This window comes from Silene latifolia, chromosome 1 (genome assembly GCF_048544455.1).
Source record: "Silene latifolia isolate original U9 population chromosome 1, ASM4854445v1, whole genome shotgun sequence".
Lineage (NCBI taxonomy): Eukaryota > Viridiplantae > Streptophyta > Magnoliopsida > Caryophyllales > Caryophyllaceae > Silene > Silene latifolia.
In genome coordinates, this window is record NC_133526.1 from 15,847,444 (window position 1) to 15,866,904 (window position 19,461).

The window sequence follows — 19,461 nt, forward strand, 5'->3', positions numbered from 1 at the left end:
ATTGAAAGGCAAATCACAAAACCTCCTAAGAAAAAAAAAACCTTCGTCTTCCCCATCAAAGCAACAACTAGGGCTACTGCAATTTTGAGCCAAAAAATCTATTCTTGATCATTGCAAAGTATTGGGTATGATGCTAATTCTCATCTTTAAATTGTTTTATCCTATTTTATGGTAGTGTATGATTCTAATTTTATTATGGCAATGAATGTTTGATTTAGATTGTTGTAATTGTAAATTAACATGATTTTACTACTAATTTGAGGATAATTTTCATATTGTTGTTGCTTAATTGATTATTTTCATATGCATATAAGGCTATATATCATACTGTATGACTAGATGATGTGGAATCATTTTAAGTAATTTTGTTAAACTCAGTTGGTGTTTATACATATAGATTGAAGCATATCCTTACAATTTTCTTCTTCTCTGAACCGGTGATCAATGATTGCAATTAAGAGTGACTTTATTTGGTTTATTTTCACTTGTTACAGAAGATGAATGACTTTAGTTTGAGTGAGATGGAAATGAACATGTCTTTCACCGACTTGCTAAATAGGGCCCAAATGAGCGAGAATTATGGAGAAGATACCAGTTTAGGGGTTGGTTTAAATGTTGTGAATGAACCTATTGTGTCACTTGAGGTGCCTCTAAATGAGATTGATTATGACGAGAATGGTAGTGACATAGATGATGATGAGATAATTGATGCTAGAACTAAACACAAGAAGAATGAAATGTTGGAAAAAGAATCTCAACATGAACTTGAAAGGTTGGGTGAACAACTTCAAAGGGATAATGTAAGATATGATATCGATAGTGATTATGATGATGAATTTGACGTACATAGTCCTACAGCATCATCAGATGAAGATGAATATGGGTATTTGACTACACCAGCTTGTACTAGGCAGGATACTAAATCTCAAAAAGCAAAAGTCAATAGCCTTGACTGGATTGACACTACATTCTCTGTGGAACAAAAATTTGAAAATGCTGTAGAATTTAGGAAGGAAATTATTGATTATTGTGCGAGGAATGGTGTGGATGTTAGGTATACAAAAAATCATAAAAACAAGGTGGGTGTTAGATGTGAAGATGATAATTGTGAGTGGAAAATATGGGCTTCAATTCCGAAAAATAAGCGGCATTTTGAAGTGAAGACCTACCATGGCGTTCATTCTTGTGGAAGAAAGAATAAAGTAAAGAAAATTACGTATAAATGGATTGCGAGACATTATTTAAGTAAGTTCAAATCAAATCCTTATATGAAGCTTCAGGAGATAACTGATTCGGTATGGAATGAACATGGGCTCAAAGTGTCAGTGCATATGACTTTCAGAGCTAAAAAAATGTGGTCTTAATTTAATTGTTGGGGAATATAAAGAGCAGCACGGTATGCTCAACTCTTATGCTGCTGAAATTTATCGGTCTGATCACAATAATACTATCAAGTTTCAATTAAATGCCAACGTTTTTCATAGAATGTATATATGTTTTGCGGCACTTAGGGAGGGTTTTCTTGCTGGTTGTAGACCATTTATTTCTATAGATGGATGTTGGCTTAAAGACCCATATGGGGGACAATTGTTGGTGGCCGTAGGGAGAGTTGGGAACAACCAGATGTTTCCAATTGCATGGGCCGTAGTCGATGTGGAGAATACCGAGTCTTGGAGCTGGTTTCTACAATTGTTAGCTGAAGATCTGCAGACATCTGATGGCGCTGGTTACACTGTAATGTCCGATCAACAAAAAGGTCTATTGAAAGCAGTTGCTGAAATGTGGCCACAAGCTGAACAAAGAGTGTGTGCAAGACATGTGTATATGAATTTTAGAGAGGTTTTTGGTGGAGGACAAGAGTATAGGATGCACTTTTGGAAAATTGCAAAAAGCACAACCCCGAATGAATTTAAGGAAAATGTTGACAAATTGCATGCCATCAGCCCTGAAGCTGCTGCCAATCTAATGGGGAGAAATTATGAAAAATGGTGTAGAGCTTTCTATACCCCACAATGCCAATGTGATGTCGTTGATAATAATATGAGCGAGGTTTTTAATGCTTTCATTCTAAACTCAAGGCATAAACCTATTATAACAATGCTTGAAGATATACGAGAGTCCATTATGGAAAGGTTGCACAAAAAGAGAGATTTTATTCGTTCAAAAAACCTTGGCCATATGTCCTAGAGCTCAAGAACAGTTAGAAAAGGCAAAAATCGCTGCTCGGGGGTGCTTTTGGTGGCAGATTTACCATTGGTGTGAGAGAAGGAGCCACACAAGTAAGATATGTTGTTGATTTGTTAAACAAGACTTGTTCTTGTAATGCTTGGCAATTAAATGGGATTCCATGCAATCGTATTGTTGCTGCAATATGGCATAATAAAGAGAGACCTGAAGCATATGTTGTCGAGTGTTATAGGAAGAGTATGTATCTAAAGGCTTATGACTATCTTATGGAGCCCCTAAATGGTGCAAAAGAATGACCTACTTCACAACAACCACCAATAATAGCTCATATGCTGAAGAAAGTAAGGGTTGGCAGGCCGACAAAAGCAAGGAGGCTTGGACCCGGAGAGAATTTAAGCAAGTCTAAAAAAAGCCGAGTAGGTACTACTTGCAATTACTCTATATGTGGTCTACTTGGTCATAATATAAGGGGTTGCAAACTAGCTCGCACAAAGCAAGCTACATCAATAAAACACAATGACATAAGTGAAGAAAACATCCAAGGTGAGCCATCCTCTTATGAAAGCCAACCAACAAATCCACCGATGCATAATAGGGGGTTTGGCATGTACACATACCCAAATGGATTTCAAAGACTCGGAAATGTAAGAAAACACCCATGTACTGTCTATTTTTTTTTTTCTCACATGTTATACTTTAGGTAATAACTCTTTTTTTGTTAGATGAGTACAAGAAGCGAAAGTTGTGTTCAAGATACAAATGTGCATCAGCATCATCCGCAGAGATTTGAAGGAGTTAGTCAGGTAATACATCTTATTTAAAATGGGAATGTGAAACGACTACATGATTTTGGGATTGAATTTGTTATTTTGATACTTTCAAATTTACTTGGGTATTTCATTGCTATAATTGATCAGCTTAGTTTGTGCTAACATATTGTAAATATGATTTACTAAAAAGACTAGTCATCCATTTCCCATTTACATTCATATAACCAGTGGTTTGGAAATCATGTAATCACAGGTTAGACGAGTAGCATATTATTCCGATTTTGAAGGTGAACAAACTTTACGTGTGATGTGAATAATTATTATTTGCGCACATTTAGTCCCCTAATTGAGCCCATTTTGCATACTATTATAACATTTCATAGCCATTTTATCCGTCAAATGCTTCTTATTTTGCTTTCCTAGTACATTTCGTATGTTTGGTAGGAAAGAAGACAATTAGGCGGAAATACTCGTCTCTTGAGCTTATTTGGGAGGACATTGATGAATTTGGCTGAACGAGTATGGAAGGAGAGGCAAGAACTAAAACCAAACATAATGAGAATAAGAAGTATGCGAGAGGAAGAAGTTAAGCACTCTGAAGAACAATCCGAGCGTCCAAAGCTCCAAGACGCTCGTCCTCTGCTCCAACAATCCGAGCGTCCCGACTGCTCAGCCGCTCGTCCTCCCCTGCCAACAATCCGAGCGTCCTACCCTTTTGTACGAGCGGACCGTGGCGTGTTCAACAAAGATGCTCATCTTTCCAAAATACTTGCATTTCCCTACTTAGAACTTAGAATAGTTAATTACTATTTTAGCCTTAGTTAACCTAATGAGGCACTACTATATATATCCCATTTGATGATAATCAAAGGGGGCTTCCACATTAGAAAATCCTCTTAGAATAGATTAGGAGTAGATTAGATTAGATTACTCTTTAATCCTTCCACAATTTTCACATTATTCTTTCCTTAATTATTATTCAAGTTTATTACTTTTGGGTAATTAAAGATTATTGGGTTATTATTGGAGAATTGACAACTCTTCATCAATCAATCAAGTTCTCTTCTTTTATTCTTTGCTTTATTATTTGGAATCATCTCAAGTTTGGTACACCATTAATGACATGTTTACCATGATAATAAGTGAGTAGTCTCCTAACTAGGATTAGTGGGTAATTAGGGGAAACAAACATGGGATTAATCATGCTTAATCTAATATGTTTTCATAATTAAATTGCTTGCTTGTTGTGATGTCAACATATGCACATGTTATGTTTCATGAAATGCTAAGCCTATGAATCCTTGCATTTTTACTCATCTCTTATCTACTCAACTTGACTTGTAAGATATAAACCAACTCGAGTCTTGTTAGACCATGCATAAAAGTGATTAGGAGGAAAGTAAGTCGACTTGTAGGTGTTGTACAATCTAATCGATTCAGCTCCGGGACCCAACTCTTCCTAAGAACCGTAAGACATAAACCAACTCGGTTCCACCACAACATTATTAGCTTGCAACTTTGTAAACATGTTTGTATGATCAATACCATGAATCCCCTATGACCCCATGATATCCTAGTACTCTTTAATACTTGTTTACACCTTTATTTACTTTATTGCTTTTCATTAGTCTAGAACACAACTACAAACCCAAACAAATTGTGACACTAGCATAAATTGAGATAGATAGACTTAGAACCCAAAACACACCGTCTCATGGATCGACCTCGACTTAACTACTAACTAGTTGTTTGTTGAGAATATAAATGTGTTTGATTGGATGTGTGACGACCAACTCTTGTCCATCAACGTGGCATCACCCCAATACAAGGACCTGACTCATATATTCAGTCTCAAACGAGCTCTAAATCTAATTATGTATCGTCTTTTGTTGATTCAAGGGGAAGACAATGGGTTACAAGCAACACTTTGTAGGTAGTGTACGATTATATCGTGCCTATGGTTTATAATATCATCTTGTTGATATGACATGGTCTTTATAAGCATTTTGGCCCATTTTTACTTCTTACGAAATGCTTTTTAGAGAACTTCTTCTATTCATGTTTCAAATATTAAATGATACCCTTTGTTTTTCAGAGTTGGGCTCGAAAATGACTTAAAAAGAGCGCGTGAACGAGTGAAGAACAAGCTGACTGCAGCAAGTGGAGTACGATACAAGTTAGCGAGGAATTTAGATGTGTTATGCAATGATTGCCATTTTAGACGATAAATTGTAATCGAGTGAAATTTTGACATTTTTAGTCAATTTGCTATGTTACAGGCTTACAAAGATTAATGAAATAAATGGGTGTGCATTGCCCTTATCAATTTTGATGTTATGATAATGGATATTTGTTGTTAAAGTTTATTTTAACGGTAAAAGTTAACGGTGTTAGTGTCGAGGTCCTTAACTGTAAAATTTAAACGTTTAGGTCCTTAACTGGAAAAAATTGTAAAGTTCAGGTCCTTGTCTTACCCTTAACTCGATAAATAATTGATTTGGGATAAAAGGGTAATTTTCTATGATTGTGAATTTTATTGGTGAACGAAGATATAGATATAATGTTCATACGGAGTATAATGATTCTGTCAATATTGCATTTGTTCTACTACGTATAATAATATTTTAACTTAGACAAAAATCTATCCTTTTCGAAACTATGTCAAGTACATTGACCTACTCTTAGATGATTACTCCCTCCATTCAACTCCACTTTGCCGGTTTCTATTTTGTACACTATTCACAAGCGGACATTCAACTTCAGTTTTCTCTCGATACATAAGTTAAAATATATTCATGTGAGATCTTATTTGATTCGTCTTTAAGAGTACTTTAAAAATATCTAACTTTTATAATTTTTACAATAGCTAAAGATATTTACCGCGTAAAAGTCGCGTTGACAAACGTGATAAAGCAAATATGTAAAGTGGAGTTGAATGGAGGGACTAGATATGTAGATAGGCCAAAATTGAAAAAGTTCTTTCGTCATACTTTTATCTTCAACAAGTTGCCCGACAAGAAAAATGTTCCTTTAGAACTTCCAGAGAGAGAAAGCTAGAGAGATAAACCGACTCTTTTTCTCCCTTCCTTAATCCCTAAGTCTTTTGTCTGCTACTGCCTCCATCCCTTTCATCCACCCCTGCTCTCCTCCGGCCCCGCCGGAGATGCGGCCGCTCTATGGCTGATCTCCGGCGGATCTTTTCGCTTGATCATGGGTTTCTTTCTCCCTCCGACCTACTCCATCATGATGTGCTTATTTGTTTCTTGTCCGCTTAGCTTTTAATCGCTAATTCGTCCTTTCGAGGTGTTTTAGTTTACGCCCTTTCTTTAGTATCTGTTAATTGAGCAATCCAGTTTTGAATTAGCTTTGTTTGATTAAGTGCTGATGTATCATGGTTTGTTTAAGTGTTGTTCAGCGTTTGTTTTCCAACCTCAAGGACTTTATTTAATCAAAAATATGTTTTCTTCAAGGACGATGAAGTTCTGGTCATTTAATTGAGTTTTGATTTCTAAAGTTCATCTCTTCGGGATGAGTGCTGCCGTTTACACCTTTTCACAAAGGTTTTATAAGGTGTTTATGTCCGTTTTGTTTAGCTGTGTTGTGTCCTTGGTCGATGGTCGGAGATCCCTTTGGTCTGCTGGTGCTTTCTAGTCTGTCTTTTTCTCCCATGATTACGTTTTTCGGCTGGTGGTTGGCTTCTGTCGGTGGTGTAGGGATGCATTGGCTTGTAGTGGACTTTTTCTCTCCTACTTGTTAAGTTTTCTTTAGCTAAATCCTTCTTCCATACGTTTCTCTTATCTTAATTCTTAAGTCTTTAAATTTTCTTTTGCTTTTACCTTCTTTGTTAAGTCTTACTTTGATTATGGCGTATCATTTAATCTTTGCCGGTCTTAAGGATATGTTTCACGGGGATGATTGTTCCGACATGGAAGAGCTCCTTGGTGACGTCGTTAAGGAATGTGGTGTACCATCGTTTAAGAGTGTCGGCCTTCTTAAGGATAAGGGAAACATGTTCTTCAAAATGGGTGGTGTCCCTTTGGCTTTCTTTCATTATAAACTGGCTCTTAAATTTCTCTTGCTTATGGGTTCCCCTTCTAATTTTGACGAACTTTCTGCGACATCTCTTGCCCTCTCCCTTTTTTTGAACTTGGCAGCTTGTGATCTGAAGACACCCGATTACGAACAAGTTTGCTAGTATTGCACTTTTGTTTTGTACGTTGATCCTTCAAACGTTAAAGCTCTATACCGAAGGGGGTTAGCTTTTACACATTTGAATCTCCTACCGAAGGCCGCTGTTGATTTTGAATGTGCTCTCAAAATTAATCCTCATAACAAGGATATTTCCAGAGAGCTACGAGCTGTGCACGACCGTTTAGCTATCAATTCCAACGGAAAACGAGAATCTTCTCAAACTGATCCCCTGGCCACTGAAAGGAAAGGGAAGAAGCCCTTATTATCTCCAGCTTTGCTTGATGATTGCGTCCCTTCGCTTGCTGATTGCATCCCTGTCAGTTTACATGAGCTGTCTCCTGATGTGCCTATGGATTTTGAGAGAGTAACTGAGATGCCTATGGAGTCTGAGTGTAGCCCTGCCCCTTGCGAGGCCGTGAATGAGATCGTCGTTGATGATACCGTCTCCTCAGCTAGCTCAAAATCGTCCACTTTCAGCTTTATCAACAAGAAAAGGCCTCATAACAAACTTAATCTATCATCTCAAGCTTATGAAAATTTAATGTGTGGCAAAAATTTGGAATTTTTCCACCCTAGGTCTATGTCTATCTTGAGGGTTCGTCCCCTCATCTCAAAAACTATCCAGACGGGAACTCCCCTCGAAGATATTTCAGGGATAGCAGAAGTTCCCATTTCTTCTCCTATTACGGAGAACTTTGATACTCAATTTGACGTCGTGAAAGCTGAGAGTGTTGCACTGGTCCAAGAGGATGTAATTGTCCAAGTAGCAAAGAAGAAACGCCTCTTTTCTGTTTCTTCCCGTGTCAGCAAGGTTTCGGTGACTACGTTCAAGTTTGCAGCAGTTGGGAATCAATTGATTAACACATGGGGATGCAATAGAAGTCGGTCATATGGAACTGCTTGTAAAGGCCGGTCTTCTATTATTTCGAAGAAGCGATCGTTCGTTTATGTTGATGTTTCAGCTTCTTTTTCTTTTACTAGAGCTGCTCACTCTACCACAATGGTTGCAAGGGCCAAGCGAAAGGAGTTTCACTCGATCGAGTTTGACATCCATTATCATCCTCCGTTTAAAAAATGTCGTATTTTCTCTTTTGTTACGTCTTTAAGTTCCTTTACTTCGGTTACATTAAGTAGTTCAGGGGTCTCTAATCCCCCTTTGTTTGTATGTTAGATGCACGATATGTACTAGTTTTATTTATTTATCAAAGTTTATCGTTGTCAAAAAAAAAAAAAAAAAAAAACAAGTTGCCCGACACTCAGGTAGGTCCGTCCAACTATATGGTAGACTACTAGACTGGCTGGTTAAATGCAATTTCTTATTTGGATCAAATATAAGCAAGAACCAGAATACAACAAAGAGAAAAAAACACGCCGGAACATGTGTTTGTCAATCTCCCTATAATTGATAACTAGCTATATCCTGCTTTTATATGGAGAATATCCAAAAAATGAAACAGTAAAGTTTTTTAATAAACATGAGTAATGAATAATCATATGAAATAAAGTAGATGTAAAAGAATCCATATCTAAGGCTAACATAACCCAATTGAGATAATGTAGAATGATCTAAACTTCTCCTATTATCTTTTTACCAAGAGCTATAGTAGCTCCTAAAGTTTTCTTTATTTTTTGACTGTTCTAACTGATGATAATGTATTTGTTCATCACTTCACATGCCGAATTGCTTAACAATAGTGTTATAGTTAAATTTTCATGTGAAAATGAGAATTCGACAAAGAATATAAATCGATCTAATTCCCATTAAAATAATACTATCGGCAAAAGTACTCCGTACAAATTATGATGAACAACTAGTATAGAAGGCCAAATATTATTGATAACTTGATCCCTCCCTTCAAAAATAATGAACGTGTGATCATTACAATTTAATTAATAACACTAAAAAAACACAAAACAATTCCTTAACAACATTAGTTATAACAAAATTAAAAAAAGTAGTCCATAATAATACATAAGATAAAGTAATTAACACACTTTAAAAGAAGTAATTAATCAACAAATTGGGATAGGAGCACCATTCCACTCCTTAAGACACTCCAAAAGAGGATCAATAATTTGACCTTTGTTCAATGCAGTAAATACCTTATCAATCTCTTCTCCTGGAGACCTCACTCCTTCCCCTGTCAACAACTCTGTCTTCAACACTTCCCTCACAAACTTATACAACGGGTACGATCTACACTCTTTTATCCTGTTGGGTACGGTGCAATTCCCGCTCTCGACTGCACACCTGGCTGCCTCGATCTCCTTAGCTAGTCGTGCCTTGAGCTCTTCCTCGAAAGCTCCTATTTTCATGAAGATGGATGTGTTGAGGTTCTTCTCGGTTTCCTCGTTGGCTAGGGCTTGGTCCACAAGGACTTGCCTTAGTTTTTGGAGTAATGGGTAGGTTGAACTGCATGGATCGTCTGCGTAGGAGAATACGTATTCTCTTTCAACTACACGGATTAATTCCTTCTCGCAGAAGCGACCAGGGTGAAGCTCTCCGTTTACACCCGTGATTAGAACCCTTTTGCAGATTTGGCTGACGGCGTTTTTCACTGCTGCCTGCAGATTCTCTTCAACGTGCCTTAGGTCGATGGCCTGGCAAAGGGCAACTAGGAAGGTGGATGACATGAGTTTGAGAATTTCTACGGCTTCAAAAGTTTTTCGAGCTGAGATAAGACCAAGCGAGTTGACGTCCTGGTTGTGTTGCTCGGCACTCTGGACATGGTTCGTGACAGGGTTTCCAAGGAATTGGAGTTCAGAGCAGTATGAGGCCATGGCGATTTCAGCCCCCTTGAAGCCGTAATCCAAGCTTGGGTCTCGACTTGCGGTCAAGTTTGATGGGAGACCATTGTTGTAGAAATCATTGACTAGTTCAGAGAATTGAGCAAACAATAGCTTTCCAATTGCGGCTAAAGCCAACCGAGTATTGTCCATGGAAACTCCAATGGGTGTACCCTGGAAGTTCCCGCCGTGCAATGCCTTGTTTCGAGACACATCGATCAAAGGGTTGTCATTGACGGAGTTAATTTCGCGCTCAATGGACTTTGTAGCCCAACGGATGACCTCGATTTGAGGTCCAAGCCATTGAGGGGATGTCCTGAGGGCATAACGGTCTTGTTTGGGTTTCTGTAACGGGTCCATGTCGTGCAATGCTTTAGCTGCCTTCATGTAGGAGCTTCCGTCTAAAATGTGCTCCATTATAGCGGCCGCCTCAATTTGACCCGGGTGGTGCTTCAATTTGTGTGTTAAGTGGTCTGTAAACTCGGGTTTTCCATTCATTACTTCAGCAAACACAGCGGATATGACCTCAGCCAAAACAGCAAGGATGTTAGCCTCAAACAGGACTATTGACGCCATACCAGACCCAACCGCGGTACCATTCACCATAGCGAGTCCTTCCTTGGGTTGGAGCTCGAAAAAGGGAGCATCAATCTGAGCCGCTTCAAAGGCTTGCTCAGCATTGAGGGTCTCCCCGTTAGGACCAACAGCCTTGGCGTTGGGCCTACCGGTTAGGAGACCGGCAATGTAGGATAGTGGGACTAAGTCACCTGACGCGGTGATGGTCCCACGTAGTGGAAGACACGGAGTAACGTTGTTGTTGAGGAGTTTAGTAATGGCTTCCAAGATTTCCCAACGGATGCCAGAGTAACCTTGAAGAAGGGTGTTGATTCGGACCAACATGGCTGCTCTTGACGCGGTGTGTGGCAATGTGTGGCTTGTTTCCGTCCCATTTCCGAATACTCCAGCGTTCAAAAATCTGTCACATAATTAACTCAAGCTTGTTGGTAGTTTTCCAATTGTTGGTCAAAAATCAAATTTCGGACAATCGGATCAGATCAGTTCCATTAAATTTCATTTATTTACATATAGTTCAAGTCGAGTAATTTGTGTCGAGCCAGCTTTACCCGGCCTAGCACTAAGTGATTTAACAATTGATATGGCGCCACTGGGCACACTCAATATATAATTTGTGATACAACCGTCTTAAACAAGAATTTGTGATATATAAATACTAGCCGACCTCGTAATATAGGGAATTATGGACAGAATTCGACCACAGAAACAAAGGAATTTTCTATAACAGGTTGATAAAATGTCATTTTCCATTATTAAAATCCACATTAATTTCCCATAAAAACTCAATATTAATTGACACATTTGGAGTCTTGTACACATTGATGCATCATCTAAGAAAGCTTGTTTTACTTGCCAATTGAGTTATCCAACGATGGCTCACCTAACAAATTAGGGTTAACCAAACAGGGGAAAGATCTTATCAACTACCAAATTCTACTAAGAAAGTTAGGTGAATGAATGTTTGATAAAAATAACAAGATCGACCAGTTAGTCGTACATGACTTTATTTGACTCGATTATTTGTTTACATGTTATACACGTCTCGATTAAATGCTAAATTAATTCATTCAATTTATTTGTTATTCACTAGAAATACCGAGATGAAAAATGAGATGGCACCATCAGGTGTCAGGTGTTGCCTAATCTCGACACCATTATGACAAGTAGTAGCTAGTAGCTACCCCAAGTCCCAACTACAAAAGTTGGCGTTTGACAATAAAATAGCTACCAACCCAATTTATGACTTTTTAGGTGAAATAGTTTGATTTTAGGTACGTTAGTATCTCACTTAGATTGTCAGTTGAAGAGTTTTAGTATGGCAGCCAATCAGCCATACATATGGTTTTCTAACACTGTACTTATATATCAGTGTACATGTCCATGCATTTGTGCTACTTATATACGTGAATCAGTACATGTCCATGCATTGGTTGCTGTCCTAGCTTATTAGGCAAATCATCCATTGACCAAAAAAAACTCGAGTCTAACTATGAATTTAGATCCTCTTCATTTGTTTCTGTCATAGAACACACCTCACGATTTCTAGGAGGATTTATGACTTTTCGTCAATATATGCATAAAATAAAAATACTACTCGTAAGACATACTAAAAGTATAATCATTTTTGTATGGAAGTGCAGCTCGTGGTGAACTGGTATGTAAGGAAATTTCAACAAACATCAATTTGGAATTTAATATGAATTAATTTAATATTTAATTGTTTGCTAATTAGTTGGAGTGAAAGGTATAGATGATCTGACACACTTCGATAGCTCATAGTCATAGCTTGATCCAATTATTGTAGTACTCCGTATTATTTTAAGATCGATGTGTACAACAGCTTTATAATGCTTGTAAATTTTATTTATTACAGTACTATTACGAAATAAGTTGTAAAAGTCCTTATATAACGGTTTTACATGATAATAATTGAAACGAAAATGTCAAACAAAGTATCCAAATCATTAACAGTTTTTTTGCTTGAAATCCGTTGTGATTCTATATGCACTGGCAAATTATTTCTTAAATTAATAGTTGCCTACTTGCAGACAGCACATGCAAGTAATAGTCTAATTCATTTGGAAAACAATGTTAAATCATGAAAAATTATGGGTTTTATGAAACACACGTTGACTTTTCAATCCCAGCAACTAATTCCACCTCAAAGTTGCATTATCTCAATAAAGATCCTCTCTTTAAAGTTTTTGTAAAAAAACCATTTTAAAAATTAAAGAAACAGTACACTAAAAACACTACTTCACATAATTCATCATACATACGGAATATTACCTAATTTTAACTATAAATTCCACCATTTTATTTGTATTATTATATACATTTATATACTACGGAGTACTATATAACGAATTTTATTTGAATTTTATGCATGAGACTTTTTCATACCGCGTAATTTGAAAGGCAGTAGCGAGACAGCTATGATGCACAATGACATATCAAAATCAAACAGAGTTCGAATTTCCCAACCCGAACCCGAATATTCAATTAATAAAGTATATATTCAATTAATTACTTATGACTTTGAACATTATTATAACATTCACATGCAATCGTGTATACATGTACTGTCCACTTTGTCATCATTCTAACAACTAATACACCGCGCCTTATTTATTCCAACCGGCGCACTTTCCTCTCATTTTGCAGCTCTTTAATTATTAGTTTATTTTTTTACCGCCCCAGTGATCCTATCCGACTTGAATTCAGACTAAATTGAATGATCTACACCAAAATTAATGAAGTACTATTAATTTATTTGTTGATTTATTCTATAAACTGCAATATGGATATCACATTTAATGTCGACAGTGATATATGTGTAGAGGAGATCAATTCTTGAACTTTTAAATAGTTGAATATGAAAATTAAATTAATTTATTTCCATTTTCGAATACATGTGTATCTCCATTAAAATCGAGTTTGGATCCTGTCCATTTAAATCCTCCAACAAATCATGGAAATTTGTCATCTACCTACCCTACTAGTCTACTTTATTAGATTATCAATTATTTACCTATTTCATTCAATTCTGTTTACGACTTTAATTTACATTATCGATCATATCATTAATTATATTCCGGTCAGATTGAGGGGTTAGTAGGGGCACTTTTTTTTTTCGAACAACAAAAAATTTTTAGTTAAAATTTTCGATTTTTTTTCGCGTTTGCCTTATTTATGACATTACTTGTTCACACCAGCAAACCTTTTTTGTCACCTAATCGTAAATTCTGACTCTACCACTGATTCCCGTTCCATCATTTTTACGCGTATTGATCATAATACTTTCGAATTCTTCTGGAAAAACATATGCAAATTATTCTAAACAAAATATATATATATATCCATAAAAATAAAAATGTAATAATAAATGAAAGTTGAATTGAAGGAAGAATTACAAACCTAATAAGTTCCTTTTGAAGAGCACCACCTTGCTTAGTCCTACGATGAGAAGTAGCACCAAACCCAGTAGTTACACCATAACTATCAGTCCCTTTATTCATGCTATCCATCACCCAATCACTACTAGCTTTTACTCTATCCTTGGCCGCCTCATCCAACCCTACAATCACCGTATCGACATTAGCCACTGCGGCCACTTGCGCCACCGTCAATGTCTCTCCGGCTATGTTCACCTTCGCCGTCCTGTACTCCTCAACCATCTTCTTCACCTCCTCCAAATGGCTCCCAGATACCGCCTCTGCGGCCTTTCCCCAGTTCAAGGGGTCAGCTGGCTTGCTTATGCACAATTGGTTTTCCATTTCTGCGTGTAAGAATTATGGGCCTAAATACAATGTACGCCGTATAAATGAGAGGGAAATGAAAATCCGAGGAGTTTATAAGTTTTTAATTTATTTTGTTTATTTGTTGTGATGGGTTTGTTGGGTTGAGGAAAGAAAGGGAGTTTTTTGGGTTTAAATAGAGTTGGGGGAGGAAGGAGGGGGAGATGTTGGGTGTGGTAGGTAAGGAGAGTAGTGGGCCAAAAGGTGGGTTGGGTTATGTTGGGCCGGGTCGGGATAAGGAAAGTGGGAAAGTTGGTTGGAAGAAATGTTAAGACGTTGATTTGAGTTAGTTTGATAGATCGGAGGGTCAAGAATTGTTGTTGGACCCACTGATTAGGAAATGATGGAGCAAGTGAACAGAAGGGTTGGTTGTTGAGAATCAGTATATCTTCCTTAAGACGGTACTATCCATCTTAAGTTTAAAACGGGGTAAGTATATACCACTTGAATATATAAGAATGTATAGGGAAAGATAATACATTTGTCTTATCTATACATGTGATATGATAATTGATCCATTTTAAGTTTAAGATGAATAAGACAGATAGTGTCGTTTTAATTGAGAATTTGTGGTTGAGGGTATAGTAGTAAGATGATGAATGATGATTGTGTTGGTGTAATATGTGTGTATTAGTCAAAGAAAGGGTGTGGATTTAGATGGCCAAATTCTAATTACTAAAGGTGTGAAATAAAAGCAAAGGGAAAAAATTAAAAAAAGTTGATGAAAATAATGCGTCATTTCTTTTGGTGTTTTGATAGGTAAGGGGTGAATACAAGGGGAGGGATGTAAAGAATTTTATAACATTGTCTTATTTTTCTCACAATTAAACTTATTAGATTAGATTAGATAATAAACAATTCAATTTGATTAGTATAGCAAATTGGCAATGTTGATTACTTTGTAAACCATAATTTTCACACCTATTTCTTCCATATTTACTTCTTTGTTGGGATCTCTGCATGATTTATTAGAACATTTCACGTCTAGCCATTTCTTATTTTATTTATTTTTTAGGAGATCGAGATTATTTGTTATCTTATTTATTCATTAGGCGGACAAATTTTTAATCCACGTTATACAAGTAATTAAGACAAAAAAAATAAAGTGTTCCCTCCTATCACGGCCAATTTGGACAAGGTAAGCGTAACACAAATAACATTATACCTCCAGTGGTATAATAGCATCATACAACCAAGTTATATCTTATCGAGCTTATGTATAATTTTTTTGAGCTTTTTTAATGTTAATTTTTTTATGTTTAAGTGAATGAGTTCAGCAATTTTATGGTATAGCTCGACTTCTTTAAAACAAAACTCGAAAACTTTATTATATAGCTCGGGTTCTAGAGTATACAACGGGGTACAACTGGTTGTATGATCTATTAATTGGTAAGCGTAATGAGTCTAGTCGTGAAATGATGAGGTCATCAAGAGTTCCTAATATGAAAATTAAGAAGTATTTTGTTATAGCACTTTTTTTAAATGTTATAATTTCTATATACTCTTTTAATGACTTCATCCAATAATAGTCTTCCTAGTTTAAATTGAACAGTGTTTAAAATAATACTTTGACTTGATTTTTCTACACCTACATTCGCCTTTTATGCATTCAAAAAAAATTCCGAATAATTTTTATATGATAATGTAATTTTTTGCTATAATGTGTTATTTTTGTATTATATTACCACTTATTTGTGGTCAAAGAGTCCCTAAAAGTGAAACTATGAAGATAATAATAGGATGGGGCCGGGAGTAATTTATTTGCCTCCATAAATTTTTGGCTATGTTTGATTATTAGAGTCATGTCTCTTCTATTAGAGTGAACCTAAATAATAGGATTGTTATTTGTTGTGTTGATGAAAAATGCGTGACATTTAATCTTAGGAATGTAACTTGAGTGGGACTAACTTTTCTCCATGAAGAATGGTGCCACATAGTTTGTGAGGAGATAGGGGTCTTGAATAGGCTTGTTTTACATGAAAATAAATGAATAATTAGTTCTCTTTTAAAACGGGTATATTCATTTTAAGAGTAAAACGAATTAAATATTTTATCACTTGGTTAATAGGATAATTATTTTACTTGTTTTTTTTGTCTTATTTATTTTATTTGACCCGTTTTAAAGCTAAGATAAATATACGTATCTTAAATGAGAATATGGCATGAATGAAAGTACAATGATCATTTGTCCTACAATTTGTATGTGGTGTAATTTACGCAATAGTAGTGAGCTACTTTCATTTAATTCTTGTAGGCCAATCCCCACATTAAATATATATTGCTTATATATTTTATTTTTTTGGTTACAATATATAGTGCTTATATAAGGTTATGTCAATCTTGAAATAACGCAAAATAGTCAAAATATGAGACTACTAGTTTTAAACCCGTGCAAAATTGCACGGATATGTATTTGGGCCAATATTAATGTTTTTGGATGTATATTTATTTTTGCATTTCTATTGTACTTATCTAGTTGGTCTAAATCTATGATCTACATAATTTATGTTTACATTTGTTACAAACACGTGTTCACATACACTGGTTTATAAGGAAATAATGTAATCCACTCTTGTAAATAAAAATTGCATACATAAAAAACTTTACATCCGGAAAAAAGAAATATAATCTAATAATCAACTTTAACATATGCAAGTTATTCTAAAAATTGAAAAATTTTAGACTCCGAATAAATACTCCGTCAAGATTTATTTTTTAAACAAAAAATATTGTACCATGTAGTTTTAAAAAATTATGCATGTAATTCATTTGCGTTTCATGTTCGATCCCGTATATAAATGTAATTCCTTCTTGAAATTATGTAATTTTATTATTATGTAATTTTGTTTTAAAAATTATGTAATTCAATTTCATTTACTCGCATTTTTAATTCATTCTGCGTATATGTTATTAATTTTATTTACACGGAATGTATAAAATTATTTCATAATATTAATTCATAGAAATTTTTCATAATATTATTTCTTAGAATTTGTTGTAAGACGGAATTTATCGTATGTTTGAAAAGACGGAAATCTGAATAAATAAATACATTGCACACTCACGGGTCCCACCATAACATGAATTTCAAAAAAAAAAAACTGCATTAATGACGTGGCGCGCTGAGGATTGAGTATTGTCTTTTGTATTAATATAGATAAGATTTTACAATGAGATGATATTAAATATCATATACAGTATCATATACTCTGTATTGATTAAGTATTTATCTTTGTATCATAGTTTGACCATGTCTTGTAAAAAAACTTGTTATCTTTCTAGGAAATATTCAACATTGACAATGTCTTAAAAAGAAAATATTATGAAAGAAAATTATTCATACGATTTTATCTTTACCATGCGTGTACAAAGATATATATGTTCCCCATCCTTTCTCATAGTATATTTCATCGTCAAATCGAAGATTAAAATTTAAAAACTTAGAATTTCGAAAAGCAAAATATATAAAACACCAAGATATAATAAATATGCACTACTCATATGATGTACTCATGTACATACGCGTAATTATTGAGAATAAAAAACTATGAAATAAGTGAATTGGTCCAATTGATAAATAATGATAATGAACTAAAGTTTGACTATCTCAAAGGAAGTTACGTACTAATTAAAGAGTAATGGAAATTGTCAAATATACCTGGAAAAAAAGTTATAGGCATGCATGTAAAATGTTTAGGCTCCAAGTAACATCTATCCGAATTTGAATTCGAGTTAAAATATGAATACGAACTCTCAAATGTGTTCAATACGAAGGTGACAATAAGCAAGTACTGAAAATTGAAACTCCTTTATTATATACTCCGTATGAGAAGTGGATACTTATGAGATCTTCATGTAACATACACAAGTTTAAATGTATGCATGGGCAAATTCAATGAGTACTAAACGAAGTAGATTTAAATACATAAATCAATGGGAAAAAAATTGTATTTAATAATATAAATGTTATATTTAAAGAATTTTAAGTTATACAACACTCCATAATGAACACATTAGCCGTACGAGTATTATGCAATGTTCAAACGTAAATATAAGTTTTTTTATATGGATATTTTGCGATGGAATAGCCCTTAACAAAATAGATGTCTTATCCTTTCTCTCACCCCTTTTTCTCTCTAAAAACCCTAGCCTCCAATAATCAGATTCGGGGTTTCCATCAACCATTAATCGATGGTAAGCCCTATAAAAGTTTTTTGTATCAATTATTAGTATGAAAATTTATGAATCCATTAATAAAAGTCTCCCTTTTGGTGAGATCCGTTTGTTTGTCTCCAATTTCGGAATTTTTTCTGTCTTTCATATCATTCTAGGTTTTTGTTTTATTGGAAATATAGATAAGAGCGACTTGTTAATGATTTGTCATCCGACTCTACAATTGATACGCGTTATTCGTCGACGATCTATGATGACGATAAAAGGTAAATTTTCTCCATCAATGAATCAAACGAATGATCCCCTTAAAAGCTACATGAAGAGAGCGATACAAGGACGAGCCGAATTGTCATATCATGTTTTGAGATCCCTACACTAGTAGAAAAAGTCTCATTGACATCGGTTATTTTACCCTATTTACATCGCTTTTGTGGCGATGTTTCTGGGGGCGACGTATTTAGTATTTTTAGCTAAACATCGGTTTCAGAACCGATGTAAATAGTATAAAATTAACATCGATTATGGGTAAAAGCGATGTTAATAGTGTTTCAATTACATCGGTTTTGGTCTAAAACCGATGTAAATAGTATATTATTAACATCGGTTATAGGTGAAAAGCGATGTTAATAGTGTCTCAATTACATCGGTTTTGGTTTAAAACCGATGTAAATAGTATATTATTAACATCGGTTATAGGTGAAAAGCGATGTTAATAGTGTCTCAATTACATCGGTTTTTGTTTGAAACTGATGTAATGTAAATGGCATTTTTACATCGTTTTGTCTGAAACTGATGTATGAAACTGATATAGTATGATTCAGAATGACGATTTACTCTTAAGCTATTTGTGAATTTTTACACTGTTAGGGGCCTGCAAAATGAATCAATATAAAAATAACAACCCTGCATCTCATTCCTTCCAACAATTTTAAACACAACTACATATTTATTATACCAAAAAAATATCATAGCGTATACAA

The 19,461-nt window shown here is 35.2% G+C and overlaps 2 protein-coding genes across 2 annotated transcripts; one reads left to right on the forward strand and one right to left on the reverse strand.

Annotated features, from left to right (window-relative positions):
• Positions 1–1,485: 1,485 nt before the first annotated feature.
• LOC141641092 (uncharacterized) lies at positions 1,486–2,483 on the forward strand. The gene is made up of 2 exons (XM_074449770.1): positions 1,486–2,132; positions 2,246–2,483. The coding sequence occupies exons 1-2, from the start codon at positions 1,486–1,488 to the stop codon at positions 2,481–2,483; spliced, it is 885 nt and encodes a 294-aa protein (XP_074305871.1).
• Positions 2,484–8,961: 6,478 nt separating this feature from the next.
• Positions 8,962–14,427, reverse strand: LOC141599967 (phenylalanine ammonia-lyase-like). Its single transcript, XM_074420117.1, has 2 exons — positions 13,929–14,427; positions 8,962–10,911 (listed from the first exon to the last, which is right to left on the reverse strand). The coding sequence occupies exons 1-2, from the start codon at positions 14,285–14,287 to the stop codon at positions 9,162–9,164; spliced, it is 2,109 nt and encodes a 702-aa protein (XP_074276218.1). The 5' UTR covers positions 14,288–14,427; the 3' UTR covers positions 8,962–9,161.
• Between the last annotated feature and the right edge of the window lie 5,034 nt (positions 14,428–19,461).